Genomic DNA, 13501 nt, shown 5'->3' on the forward strand with positions numbered 1-13501 from the left:
CACTGCTGTTGTCGGAAAGGTTGCGTTTACTGGTAAACTGGTCAACCTCATGGTGCATTCATAGTTATTGTAAAATACCCTTTTCTCATCTGTTTTGTTTTTTAACAGCAATTTACTGGTAAAAGAAGTAATTATTGTTAAAAGTTATTATCACATTTGTAATAATCATTTAAATCCCCCCTTTTCTGTGCTGATCCGAAAATTTATCTGGTCCGTGACTCAAAATTATTATCCGAATTGTTAGTTTTGTGATCCATTGCACCCTTATATGAGAGGGATGGGAAATTATATTGCAACATTATTAAAATGTGTGGTATAGTTACATAAGAAATGAATTGCTCCAAATATAGGCAGTTTAAAAAATGGCAACCGTATTGTCAATTTCGACAACCAAAAGCGGATGCCTGGTTGACAAGCCGGCAAAAGTTAGTGTTGAGCCCTGTATGGTAAAAATTATGTGAGGACAAAAGCATTGACAATCTATAGTGACAATAATACAATCTGGGGCTTAAAACTGGGAATCAGTGGTGTCTGTGTGTGACCTTGAATTAGGGTATGGCATTGCTGTGTGCTGAGCAACGTTTTTTCTCTTATTATGATTACTCATATATTTAAAGTTTAATTTATGTCAATGATCTACTGATGAATGAATTTGACGTGATTGCCCTGGTACGTGGTTATTATATCGTGGCTTTGAACCAATCAGACTTGATTTGAGCTACCTGTTTTATTGTACTTTTTACTCCACTATTGTACTTTTATTTAACATCTATGGTTACTAGTTACTTTGCAGAGTAAGATTTTACATAAAAAATATATGATCAACTTATGAAGTACGATTTATTGTTATAGAATACTCATTATATGAATCATTTAAAATTAAAGTACTGCTTACATGTTAATGTATCCAAAGTAATCTGAAATATAACTTCCCACTGGCAGGGACTATTCTCTATAGTGAGTACTAAATATTTCTTCCACCAATGTCCTTAACACACAGCTACAAATAACCCTTCGGTAATTGTTTTAAAAGACTGTTAAAAATAATAACAATCAGCCACGTTATGTTTTTCTTGCCAATGAACCAGGAGCAAAGATCTATTAGTGATCACCTTTATGTATTTTAAAATTGCCACGGGAATTGTATTCTTCCTCCTGATCATATCTTTGAAAGTAAAGTACTTACTAAAGTACTAATTTATACACAGTGAGAGGTGCAGCGCTGCTGAGCATAACACTGACAAATTACATGTTAATATCCTGCTTAGATATCCCAACACAAGAGTGGTGCAGCATGCTTCTTTAAGCCTTATTACAATCTATTTGTGCTCTTTTGGCTCCACTGCTGGGCTGGATAGACATCTCTGTACCACTGTGAGAGGAAGTCCAATCATTACTCAAGTGTTTACTTTAAAGCTGACATCCTGCCTCCGCTATTTGAAAGCCTGGGAATAAGGGTGTTGCTTTAGGCTTGTTGATGTGTTTATGCATGTTTAAAGAACTTCTACTAAATCTCTCTCCTTCATCTCCATGAAGCAGGTGTTGAAATGTGGACACGCACCAGACTGATCTCATTAAGTGGCGTATGTATGACAGGGCAATTCTTATGACGTTTTTGCGTGTTATCAAGACGCATTATCCCTTTTTAGCGTGTTTATCAACGACGTTTGGCCGCCATTGTGAATTTTCGCCGTAGCGAGTAGTATGAAAGGACGTAAGTCCGCGGATGGAGGTTGGTTGGGGTGGCAGATCGGTAAAACACAGGACTTTCACCCAGGATAGTTGGGATTGCGTCCCGCATGTGGCGTTTGTTAACCGTTTTTTGTAAAAAAAATGTTTATTTCCTAAACCCAACCGTTTTTTTTTATACGCGTGTGACGTTGTTCTCGCGATAGTACGGCACGTTCTCGCAATAAGACGCCACGTGTATGTTTACATCCGCTGCATACAGCTTAGACATACACGTGGATAGCTCAAAATGCGTACAGATAACACACCATTTGACTTTAGGAAAGTGGCGTGTATGTTTACGCAAAGTCATGATGCCGTGTTGCACGCACGGTCATTGGATAAAGATGGCAAAGACAACTAAGCCTCTTAAGTTTTGTGCCAGAGAGGAATTTTTTTTTTCATCAGAGTGATGAATTTGATAATCTGCATTGGATTGCGACCAAGAAGTCAGTACATGTAATTCTGCAGAATATTTGTTTGTGTTCTGCAGTGGAAAAAAAAAAAAAACATTCATACAGATGGAAAAGATACAGCATTTATGCATTGTGAAGAAAAATACAGCAGATCATTATTTTGAATGTGTGCATGTTGATCATTGATATCATAAAAGCTCGGATGTGTCTTTTATTGTCTGCCCTGCTCTTATCACATCTGTTTAATTCTGAACATTATTGTCCTTATGGGGCATTAACACCTTTAAAAAATCTCGTCTTTTGGTGACCATCTGCTTTTATGAGGCCATTGTACCTCTTGGATAGCCAACTTTTCCATTTGTCCTTATTACCTTCCATAAAACTTAAATATTTAAGAGGTGTTTTAAAAGTTCCTTTGCCATTTGAGGACTTCTAATATCTATTTGGCACTAACAGCGTGCATGATGCAGTAGCTCATATGCACACAGAGCCACTTAGCTTCGGAGGGGAATTATCGGTATAATATAACACGCTCTTTACAACTCTAATAATGGATTTCTGTGAATGTGAAGTAGCTGTCATTTTGGGCATCAATGTTAAGAGGTGCAGCGGCGTATGCTGGCACTTGTTTATGTAAATGTGTTCAAAATGCTGTTTATATACAGTTTGCTCGGGATGTGTACGTTTTAGATTAGATGTGGCTATCAAGGTGAGGCTGCTGCACCTGGAGGTTATAGCAGCAACAACAACAGTGTTGTCAACCAGAACCAAAAATGTTCCGTTTTAAATGTCATTGACTTTCATATCACCACCTGTTAACACCAACACATGCTGGGGACATGTAGTGTTTTTAACGAGGGGATTGCCATTATCATAAGCTTCCGATATGCAATCTACTTTGTTTTGCCGTTTCCAATCTTTCCTCCATAATTTCCCAAAAATGGTGTGTGCTTCACCGCCGTTAAAGGCAGAGTTGGTAAGGTTGAAAAGCTAGCAAGATTTGAAAGTAGCATCTCCTCGGTGCTTTGTCTAACCCTGCCCCTTAGGGTTTGGCTGATTTGTCCACAAGCGATGGCTGGCTTGACTGCAATCACCTGTCGTCATCGCTGAATAGTTGCTCTGTATTCGCGGCCTTTTAAGTTACTCCTTTAAGCTTCAGTCTTTCTTTTAGTTGCCTTTTTAGCAGGGCGGGCGATTCCAAGGAACCGCAGCAATGGCAACTTTAGCGGTGTTTTCTCCTCCATTCTCCAGTAGACTGTCATTAACTCCACTGGCAATGACGTGCTTTGAGCTCAGGGTCGTAAACAGGAGCAGTAGAGTACGCGCAGCGGGGCAAGGAGGCATTTCATTGGTTCTTTCCTACGGACCGCGAGGCAGTGATTGGTGGGCGTTTTTACATGATTACAGCAGCTACAGATGACAGAGTGCGAAATTATTCAAAATTGTATCTTGGAAAATGTTAACAACCCTGCCTTTAAGGGTGCACTTACACATTCTGTCTTTCATTTTTCTCAGTCCTGCAGAACTTTGTGTTTACGAATCTGTAATTAATCTGTCTCCTCATGAGAGCAAGTCCCAACATCTCAGTACAACAGTGGAAGTACAGATTCTTGACACAAAATGCCCATTACCCACCGACCAACTACCAGACTATATTAATTACTGCTGCCACCTTGCTCAAACAGCTCTGTCTGGCTAATTTCATAGTGTCCTCCTGGCACAAGTCAATACAACTTTAAGGCTCAGGGCTTCCTAGTAATTGGAACAAACATGGCAGTAGTGATGTTTGGAGCTAAATCTTTGCCAGAGGCACTGTTGACTTCTGTTGTATTATCCTCTTTGTCACAGCTCTCAGTAAAGGTACACAGTTCTACTGTACATACACATACTGGCAAACCTTGTAATCTTGATTAAAATAATCCTTTATGAAAATACCTTATTACAACCTGTCTGTGAAAGTTTGTCAGTCAATTAATTTATCTGATTCATGAATTTGTGCACAAATAAAAATGACATTCCTCAGACTCTTGACTTAATGCGCATATTGCGGAAAATAAACATAGTTATTTACTGCAGGAGGTATGGGAATCATGATGTATTATTTAATTACAGTGTTGCAGAGTTAACATCTTCATAACCATATTAACTCTGGGTTATTGTACCAAACAGATGTTTGTTTGAAGGATGGCCCTCTTGTTGATTTTACACATTAAACTGCATATGTTCCATTGTCTTGCCTGAAGTATTTTCTATTCTTTTGAGCTTAAGTGAACAGGCTGCTTTGAAGTGGCGGACTCTCCCAGATCCTCTCTTCGCTCGGCAATGAGCCAGGGACTTTTGTTTCCTCAGTGACAACTGGAAGGGAGGTATTGCCTTCTAGCCTACTAACTGCAGGCCTGCTTTGTTTCTCTCTCAACCAACCATGAACAGTGTGCATGGTCTACCTCCTTCATCATCCGAGCCGCTGAACTCCTCTCCATAACATTTTGATGAAGGTGCTCTTTGGAAAAATACTTTTCTGCAGTTAGACAGCCAAGTCGTTTCTTTGATTTTAGATAAAAAAAATTTGAATGAACACAAGTTGGCTCTTGCCTTATTGTTTGTTTACGTTTTTAAATGGTCAGCTTCACATGTGAGGCAGAAAACCGTTGAAAAAACTGACTGACTGTTTATTCATCACCATAGTAATTATACTTGTGAACTCACAATTGAAAGACAGACTGACAAAAATTAACAAGCATGTTCAGCGGCAGCTTATGATTGATACCTCAAATGCAGCTGAAGCATACTCACAGATCTAAAGCAGCGTGAGCAGTCTGTGACCTGGATGTTAAATGATGTTGTGAACGTACAGCAGCCATCTGTAAACTGCTTCAGGAAACTCCAACAACACTGCATCTTAGTAAGTGTTGCTTTTAGATTAAGCAAAAAAAGAAAAGAAAAAAGGAATATGCAATTGTAGTGATAAACCAAAAGAGAATCTGCAGTGCCCCTCTGCTTTACGGAGCTTCATAGTGAGTTTCAGCTCAATGTTTAGCTGTCCGATCCATAACTCTACTGTTGTGTTTCACTCTCACCGCTCTGATAGTGTCGTTTTTGGCTGAAACAGTCAGCGGTTTTCAACAGATATGATAATACACCGAGACAAACATTAGAAATGGAAAGCATCAAATTCACTACAGTGTTACAGTACACAGGATTGAGGAAGAGCCCCGCTCCTCCTGTGCTATGAATCACAGTAAATTACTTTGACTTACCAATCTAACTCTGTCCTGAAGTCAAGGAATAAGGCAAAAGAGGCCTCAAATTTCTTTGTTCCAGACGTGAAGGTTTTGCACTTACAGACAAAATAGTTGGATGAGATAGGGATAAGAGCCAAGAACAAAATGATTGAAATATTCAATCTAGAGCTGAACAGCGGTATGAGCAGAGATGAGATGCAAACCAAGCATTCCTTTCGGGGGGAAGGATATGGATTATAGGATCCTGCTGCTGGTCCACAGAGACACAGGCAATCACTCAGCTGTTTGATATCCTCTTGTAGGTTGTGCTTGATGCTACTGTGTGCTTTTTACTCACGTTGAAGAATATGTGATTACTATGATTCATGTTTTTTTTTACACCTTTTAAGGAGCACACCTTTTATTTTTCTGGGGTTGAAATTCCCAGTGAGTCTTTGTGTTGCATTGCCAGCCCTTCAGCATGTTATAAGAGATGTTATGTGTTTCAGGTTATGGATCCCAGTGGCCTAATGAAATAGATTGCTTGGATGTTGTATATGTTCTTCCACATTTACCGGCACCAAATTCATGCATGTGTGTGGTTCTCACAATATACAACAGCTTTTGGTAATAACTGACAGTTTTTTTAATACAGATGTGTGATTTGGGTGTAACTGGGCACAGATGGCTTTGTTGTAATCTCCTCAATCTGCCATTAATCACACTGTACAGAAAGGAGGAAAAACTGCAGTAAAGGTCATGGAGAGGTAGATTTTTTGCTATTTGTTACATAGGATGGCGTCTCATGATAACTATAAGCAACCTATGAGATTATTAAAGGCTACAAGTGACAGAGTAACCTCCCTTTACCATTGATTTTTTAACTTTTTTTTTTTTTTTAACAGGTATTCCCAAAGCAATTTATAGTAGCGTCAGACCCAACCAGGACTATCATCTTTCCAGTTCTTGCACATACAATTTCCATCTCAGCAGGTGTGTCCAGGGATTAACCAGAGCTGTAGGCAGTAGGATCATAGCTCTAGTATACACGGTTCAGGTGCAGTTTAGTCCCTTTCTGGCTAAAGTTTCAGTACTAAAGTGGTTTGAATCCTATTTAAAGAATAGGGACTACTTTGTGTCTATAGGTAATTATACATCTGAGCATACAAATATGACGTGCGGAGTTCCCCAAGGCTCAGTTCTGGGGCCTCTTCTGTTCAACATCTACATGCTTCCACTGGCTCAGATTATGGAAAACAACAAAATAAGTTACCATAGTTATGCGGATGACACACAAATTTAAATAACCTTATTGCCAGGGAACTATAGCCCAATACAACAATTAAATATGTGCATTCAACAGATTAATGATTGGATGTGCCAGAACTTTCTTAAATTAAATGAAGAAAAAACGGAGGTAGTTGTTTTTGGAGCAAAAGTGGAACGATTGAAAGTCAGCGCTCAGCTTCAAACGACAATGTTAAAAACAACAGACAAAGCCAGAAATCTTGGTGTAGTCATGGACTCAGACCTGAATTTTAAAAGCCACATTAACATAATTAAAAAATCAGCCTATTATCACCTTAAAAATATATCAAGGGTGAAAGGACTTATTTCTCAACAGGATCTGGAAAAACTTGTCCATGCTTTTATCTTCAGTAGACTTGACTACTGTAACGGTGTCTTTACAAATCTCCCTAAAAAATCAATCAGACAACTGCAGCTGATTCAGAACGCTGCTGCTCGAGTCCTCACTAAAACCAAGAAAGTGGATCACATCACTCCAGTTCTGAAGTCTCTACACTGGCTTCCAGTGCCTCAAAGAATTGATTTCAAAATACTTTTACTGGTTTATATATCACTAAACGGTTTAGGGCAAAAATACATTTCTGATCTGCTACTACATTATGACCCACCCAGACCTCTCAGGTCGTCTGGGACAGGTCTACTTGTTGTCCCCAGAGTCAGAACTAAACAGGGGAAGCAGCGTTCAGTTTTTATGCTCCACATCTTTGGAACAAGCTGCAACTCTCAGTTCTTTTAAATCTAAGCTAAAGACCTATCTTTTTGATGTTGCTTTTCTTTAAATAATCTATTTTATTAACTTTAATTTCTTATACTGCACTGTAACTTTTATTCTTATACTGCACTATCAATTTTATTCTTGTCTTTTAATGTTTTTAATTTGTTTATTAATGTTTTTAAATTGTTTTTAATTGTCTTCTAACTGCTCTTTAATGTTTTATGTAAAGCACTTTGAATTGCCCTGTTGCTGAAATGTGCTATACAAATAAAGCTGCCTTGCCTTGCCTTGCCCAACACATCAGACTCAAGCCGCAGGTGCCTGCTGCAGCAAGCAAACAGGGCCTTCGCTTTCACACTTACATTATGGTTGATGCGCATAAAAAGCCAAATTATTCAGAGAAATCATGTTATGGCAGAAAATCTAAGAAGTTGTTGACATGCACAGCGGTAACCTGGTTACTCCTAAAATCTCATATATCCACAATGCTTTTTATATGAACAAAACTTTTTCTCTAATTTATGAGGGATATTATTGCTCAATTTTGGTTGAAGAAAGGTCAACCCACCAGCATGTTTTTTTGATCAAAGGCAGGTCTCATGTTTATGTATACGTCATATACAGTATGATGCTTCAGTTTAAAAGGTTTTAGTCCTAGTATTTTATTTATTTATATATCAGGGACAACACTCATTAATCAATATTAGAATATAAAAGTGGCAACGTTTTAATGCAGTTGCTTTGCCAGAATGTTAAAATGACCCAACCTGCAAAAGCGAGTGCAAGAGTCTCAATATTAATTTTGCTTGCACACATTGCATTTACATTAAACATTACAAATGTGATACAATAAAACAGATTTATAAAATCCAACCAAGCAAAGCTAAAAACCATTCAAACCAACAGACCAAAAACTTTGAAACAGAGCAAAGCTAGTTACTTAATGTAACTTTAAAGTGTGATGATTCATTGTCCTCTCCAAACTCCCAGGAACATCCCCAGACTCTATGTGGCAGTATTGGTGTAGTGGTCGCAGTCAAAACTGTGTTGCTCTTTGGCTTAGAAAAGCATTTTCTCTTACACACCACAAACATAGTGCCTGTAGCAACTCAAATTCAGCCAGCAGCAAATCCCAGCACCAATGTCTGATCCTGGACTGCCGGAGCAAACTTGAATGTCTTAAAAGATTATTATTTTCTTTTTTATAGTATAGAGACCTTTGTATAAATGTGCCAAAAAATGCATTTTTAAAAATACAACTGCCATACCATACCAAATGCATCTGCTCTCTAAATAACCAAAGCATTTAGTTCACTAGTTCACTAGTTACTGTAGACAGATTTTAAATGTTCACTTTAATATTTCTTTTGACGCGTCTGCCAAAAGAAAGACAGAAGCCACAGCAAAAACGTAGAGGACAGAGGCCACACATAAATGAGAAGAAAGAGCTTAATGAGAAAAATAGTAGCGATAACACATTAACTGCTGATAAAAAGTAAAACAGGATAGTGAATGGCTGCTGTATTTTTCTAAGACTCATCACATTTAGGAGTTCTGATTTGCAGGAAATGAACATCAAAATTACATCTCAGACATCCTGACTACATTTGACCTGCCACCTACCTTTTCTTTTAAATAAATTAGACACCCAAGCTTGCTGCACTTCATTTATTCATAATTTATATTTCTTTCTGACCTTGTATTGCTTGAAGCCACCAATTTGTGTTAGCTGCTACAAAATCGCCCACCAGTTATTTAATCCACTGATTTTTAATTCTCTTATCAAGTTATTAAAACTCAAAGAGACATCGGGCTGGCACCTCGTAGGTCCACACACACACCCCGAGCAGTTGGGGGCTCGGTACCAAGAGCACCTTGGCAATGCCCAGGAGGTGAACTAGCACCTCTCCAGCTACCAGTCCACCACCATACTTTGTTCCGTATGGGGACTTGAACCAGTAACCCTCCGGTTCCCAACCCAACTCCCTATTGACAATAACAGATTGGTATGATTTTAATAGCTGGCTGTGGACAAAAAAGAAGAAGACAAAGGCTGCATTTAGACTGCATTTTTTTTTAAAAGTGGTTGAACTTTTAATGCAATGCAACACCATAAAGCTGAGTTGGCCGACCAAGTAAGCACATATTCCTAGTACGGGTACGCCATATTTATACTTTTTAGGTAAAAAGATTAAATAGTAGCCCCTGTGACTACTGTAATTTTTCACAGTCATATATAATTTATCGTAGAATGCCTGCACTCTGCTTTGGCTATCAGCAACAGTTGTCCATTATTAAAAAGAACAATTTCGGGGCACCACTCTCCTAAGAGAGAAAAACTAATAGAGCAAAGCCCCTTTCCCTATTCCCAGTTTGTGCATTCCCATGTTCTCGGTCAGAAGAGCAGAAGTGTTCATGACAACTTCTATATTTACTTTGAATTCAGTTCACAACGTGGCAAAATGTGATAAGAATGTAGAAGGGTCATACATTTTTATTTGTTGTATTTAACACACACACACGCACACACGCACACACGCACACACACACACAGAGCTCAGCAGGTCTTTCAGCAATGAGTGACTTTACCTTGATCTACTAGTTTGATTAAATGATATGCTGGAGATTGAGATGTGAATGAATTGTGCTCACTTACCGGCCCCATGGTCAAAATCATTACAGCTGACAGACTGTATTCAAACAAAAGAGTGAGGAGTCCTTGAGGAGAACTGAAGCCTATTACCAAGCTATAACAATAATGGGCTGCCTTAGAACGCACAAATCATAAATGAACAGTTTAGTATCCTGTACTCAGTGTGGTTTATTATTGTTAGATAGTTTTTAATAAAACCATACATGTACTGTATGCAATACATGTAAGGTTTTGCCTTGCACCACCGCAGCAGAGACACATGGCTGCTCATGTGGTACATCATGTTTCGCCCACATCACAAATCCCACTTTAACCGCAGGTGATGCCTACAGATGAATTATGCCATAGTGATCATCTTTTAGTATTGCTCCGCAAGAGAAGAAGAGATAATAGATGTGTCAAATTAGCTTTTTCCAACATATCGCCGGTGTATTTCGCAGTGGTGGAAGAAGTACCAATAATACAATGTAAAAATACTCTTCTACAAGGAGAAATCCTCTTTTTTTAAAAGCATTCTAAAATAAAAAGTACTAAAATACTACTAAAGTAAAAGTACACACAATATTAAATATTAATATTAAGTATAATATTTGAAGAGTAGTAGTATGAAGCAAAATACTCTTTAGTAAATGTACTTAGTTACTGTCCACCACTAGTATTTATCATGTTATGCTTTAACATGACTGATGAATATATGAAAATACTTACAGACCCCTGTGTCTTTTGTACCTCGTTCACAGCTACACTCTCCGTGTGGTCGGCAACGGGATCAAGGCTCAGAGTGCCAACCCTGAAGTGAAAGTGAAGGGAGCAGACCCTGTAATAAATCAGATCATTGACAAACTGAAACACATCAATCAGGTGAGCCCTTCTAGTTGTCTATATATTTACTGTATGTGCATTATACAATTTTTTTCTCTTTTTTTGCAGCTCTCGCTCCACTTTAAGTCTACATGTATATTTCCATCCCTCATTCTGTCAAACGTGGCAAATGTCTCCTCAGGCAATCTGCTAATTCTCTATGCGTCTTGTTAGTTCACAGAACATTAAGTATCTCTCGTTAGCTTTTAGCGTGTTCTTCAAGGTACACAGAAACTGCTGCCTCGAAGAGAAATGACTGCTCGCAAAGCTGAAGCCCCTCACTCTTTACCTTTGAATAATATTACCATACTACCAGTAAGTATCAGCTAATAGAAAACTAGTCTCAAATGCAAAATCATCTACAGGCAATGCACAAAAATCAATCATTACACATTTAGAAACCCATTTGGTCTGGTTTGCGTGTCTTTATATTTAAAACAGTTTTTCTCTACTCTTTGTCAAAATCAATGTAGCTTTTCTATCACCCAGCCTGCTTTTTTGCACGTTAGTGCTGCTGTGGCTCCTTTCAGTGCTGTTTATCTCTCAGGATGATGAGATTAGGGCAGTTTACGGGAGCACTTTCTCTTCTGTAGCCTCAATAACAGCTGCTGCAGCAGCCTCTGGGTTGTTGCACTGCAGCAGCAGCAGCTTCACATGTCTGTTGCTTTGGTTTCCCAAGTGGCAGGCTGAAGGCCAGGTCATCTCTCTTGACCTCGTGCTGGCACCCTCTCCCTCACTAATTCACACCATCTGTGGGATGTCAGAACACATAAATCTATATCATAACCATTTGAGAGCGCCTGATCTGCCTCGTTGACATTTATTGTGTATATGTCTTTCTCTCTGTGTGTTTTTGCCATCTGCGTCTTAAATGTGCTTCTTTGTACGTCCTTGTGGTTCTGTGAATTTTTACCTACGCGAGAATGTATGGAGTTATATTACTGCCATTAGTCAAGAGCGCATTATTTCAATTTGAGAGCATATCTCACTGATATTACGTTCAGATTTCTTGCTCTCACAATAGTCACTGCTCGTGCTTAGATTTGCTCTGCTTGTGCTCATACTTTCTGCTTAGACTCAGATATGTTGTTGTTTGGACAGATTTCCTGCTCTCAGCTTTGAACCTTCTCCTCGCACTCAAGCTGATTCTGCTCGCTTGCAAATTTTCTGCTCTTGGATCTCTCCTGCGCGCTTGGATTTTTTTGTGTTATAACCCTGCCAAAAGTCAACAACCAATAGAATGCCAGCTGTAGTGTTGACCAATGAAATTATCCCTGCCCCGTTGAGGGTGCGTTCACTTTACATTAGAACGTCTGTTGAGGGCGGCTGCACTGTAACCGATAACTGTAACCAAGTTAAATACCCCCGCGCCGTTCATTGCTTTATTATAAGTATATGTCAACAATGTGCACAGAATGGTCGACACACTTTCACCTGCACCCATCAGGAAACGGGAGAAAGCTTTGAAGTGGTACATATGAAGTTTTGTGCACAACTACGAGGGTGAGTACCATAACTTAAGCACCTAGCTAGCTAGCTAACATATGGCGCTAGCATATAGCCTAGCTTGATGTTCATAAACAAATAGATTTTCTTTATTGTATAGCTAGATTGAACGACATATGACGGACTGTATGTGTATATGTGATGACCTCACTTTGTATTTTTTCCTCGTTTGGTTAACCATGTTCCTGGGATTTGGCTGATTTCATGTTAGAGCCAGTAGTAAAACCTAAACTGTAATATAACTGAAAGAACACCAGAAACTGGATTGTTTATGTCAGTTTTTGCATCACTGTTGTGTTTTTAGTATTAGTAGTAGAATTTAGTCTTCATTCCTTCATATAGCATTAGTCTGAAAATGATGAATTCATATCAGTCTGGTCTGTGTACTTTTTCGTTCATTTGATTTTCATTTCATAAACAGGTATTAAAAAACAACTGCAGCCGGGAAATTCTAACTCTTAACGTGAAAAAGCCTAATGTGGTTTAATGTACCTAAGCAATGATCAATGTTTACCAAATTTCTCTCTCATATTGTTCCTCACAACCACTGAAAACTGTCAAAAAATCTAAACCAAAGTCCAATTATTATGTGACTGATAATTGACTGTTTAATTACATTAAACCACGTTTTTTCACATTAAGCGTTAGAATGTCCCAGCTTCCGTTGAGGAAAACTGTAGTCCGTAACTTCCTAAGCGACTGATCATCCGTTTTTTGCCACCCTTTACATTATAAATATGGCTATGAAATAGAACATGAAATACATAAATGAGGCAATACATATATAGGCATTAGCTAGTCATTATAGTTCAATAGCCTAAATACATATGTTTAACTTATATTTTTTTCTGGGGACTTTTATTTATTCCGTCTATTTATATGCACGTTATATTTTATTAAGTTTTGTTATCTCACAGACTCTGACTAAAAGCAGCAGCAAGCCTGCCTGGCATCAGTGCATCATAGCATATCACTGCAAAGAAAAGAAAATATGAATAAATCACAAGCGCGGCAGATTCCCAGCTCAGCTAGAGCGGGTAACGCCAGCGAACCGCAGGAACCGAGGTCACAGGGCTGGTGGCTAGCTGCTAGC

General features: G+C 38.6%; 1 protein-coding gene across 1 annotated transcript in view; it reads left to right on the forward strand.

Moving 5' to 3' along the window:
* Nucleotides 1-13501, forward strand: part of gpc5a (glypican 5a) — a 91680-nt gene that overhangs the window by 55627 nt on the left and 22552 nt on the right. The window contains exon 7 of the mRNA XM_028582040.1: nucleotides 10782-10902. Coding sequence (XP_028437841.1) covers nucleotides 10782-10902 — 121 coding nt within the window. The remainder of the gene's footprint in view (nucleotides 1-10781; nucleotides 10903-13501) is intronic.

This window comes from Perca flavescens, chromosome 1, assembly GCF_004354835.1.
Source record: "Perca flavescens isolate YP-PL-M2 chromosome 1, PFLA_1.0, whole genome shotgun sequence".
In the NCBI taxonomy this organism is placed as follows: Eukaryota; Metazoa; Chordata; class Actinopteri; order Perciformes; family Percidae; genus Perca; species Perca flavescens.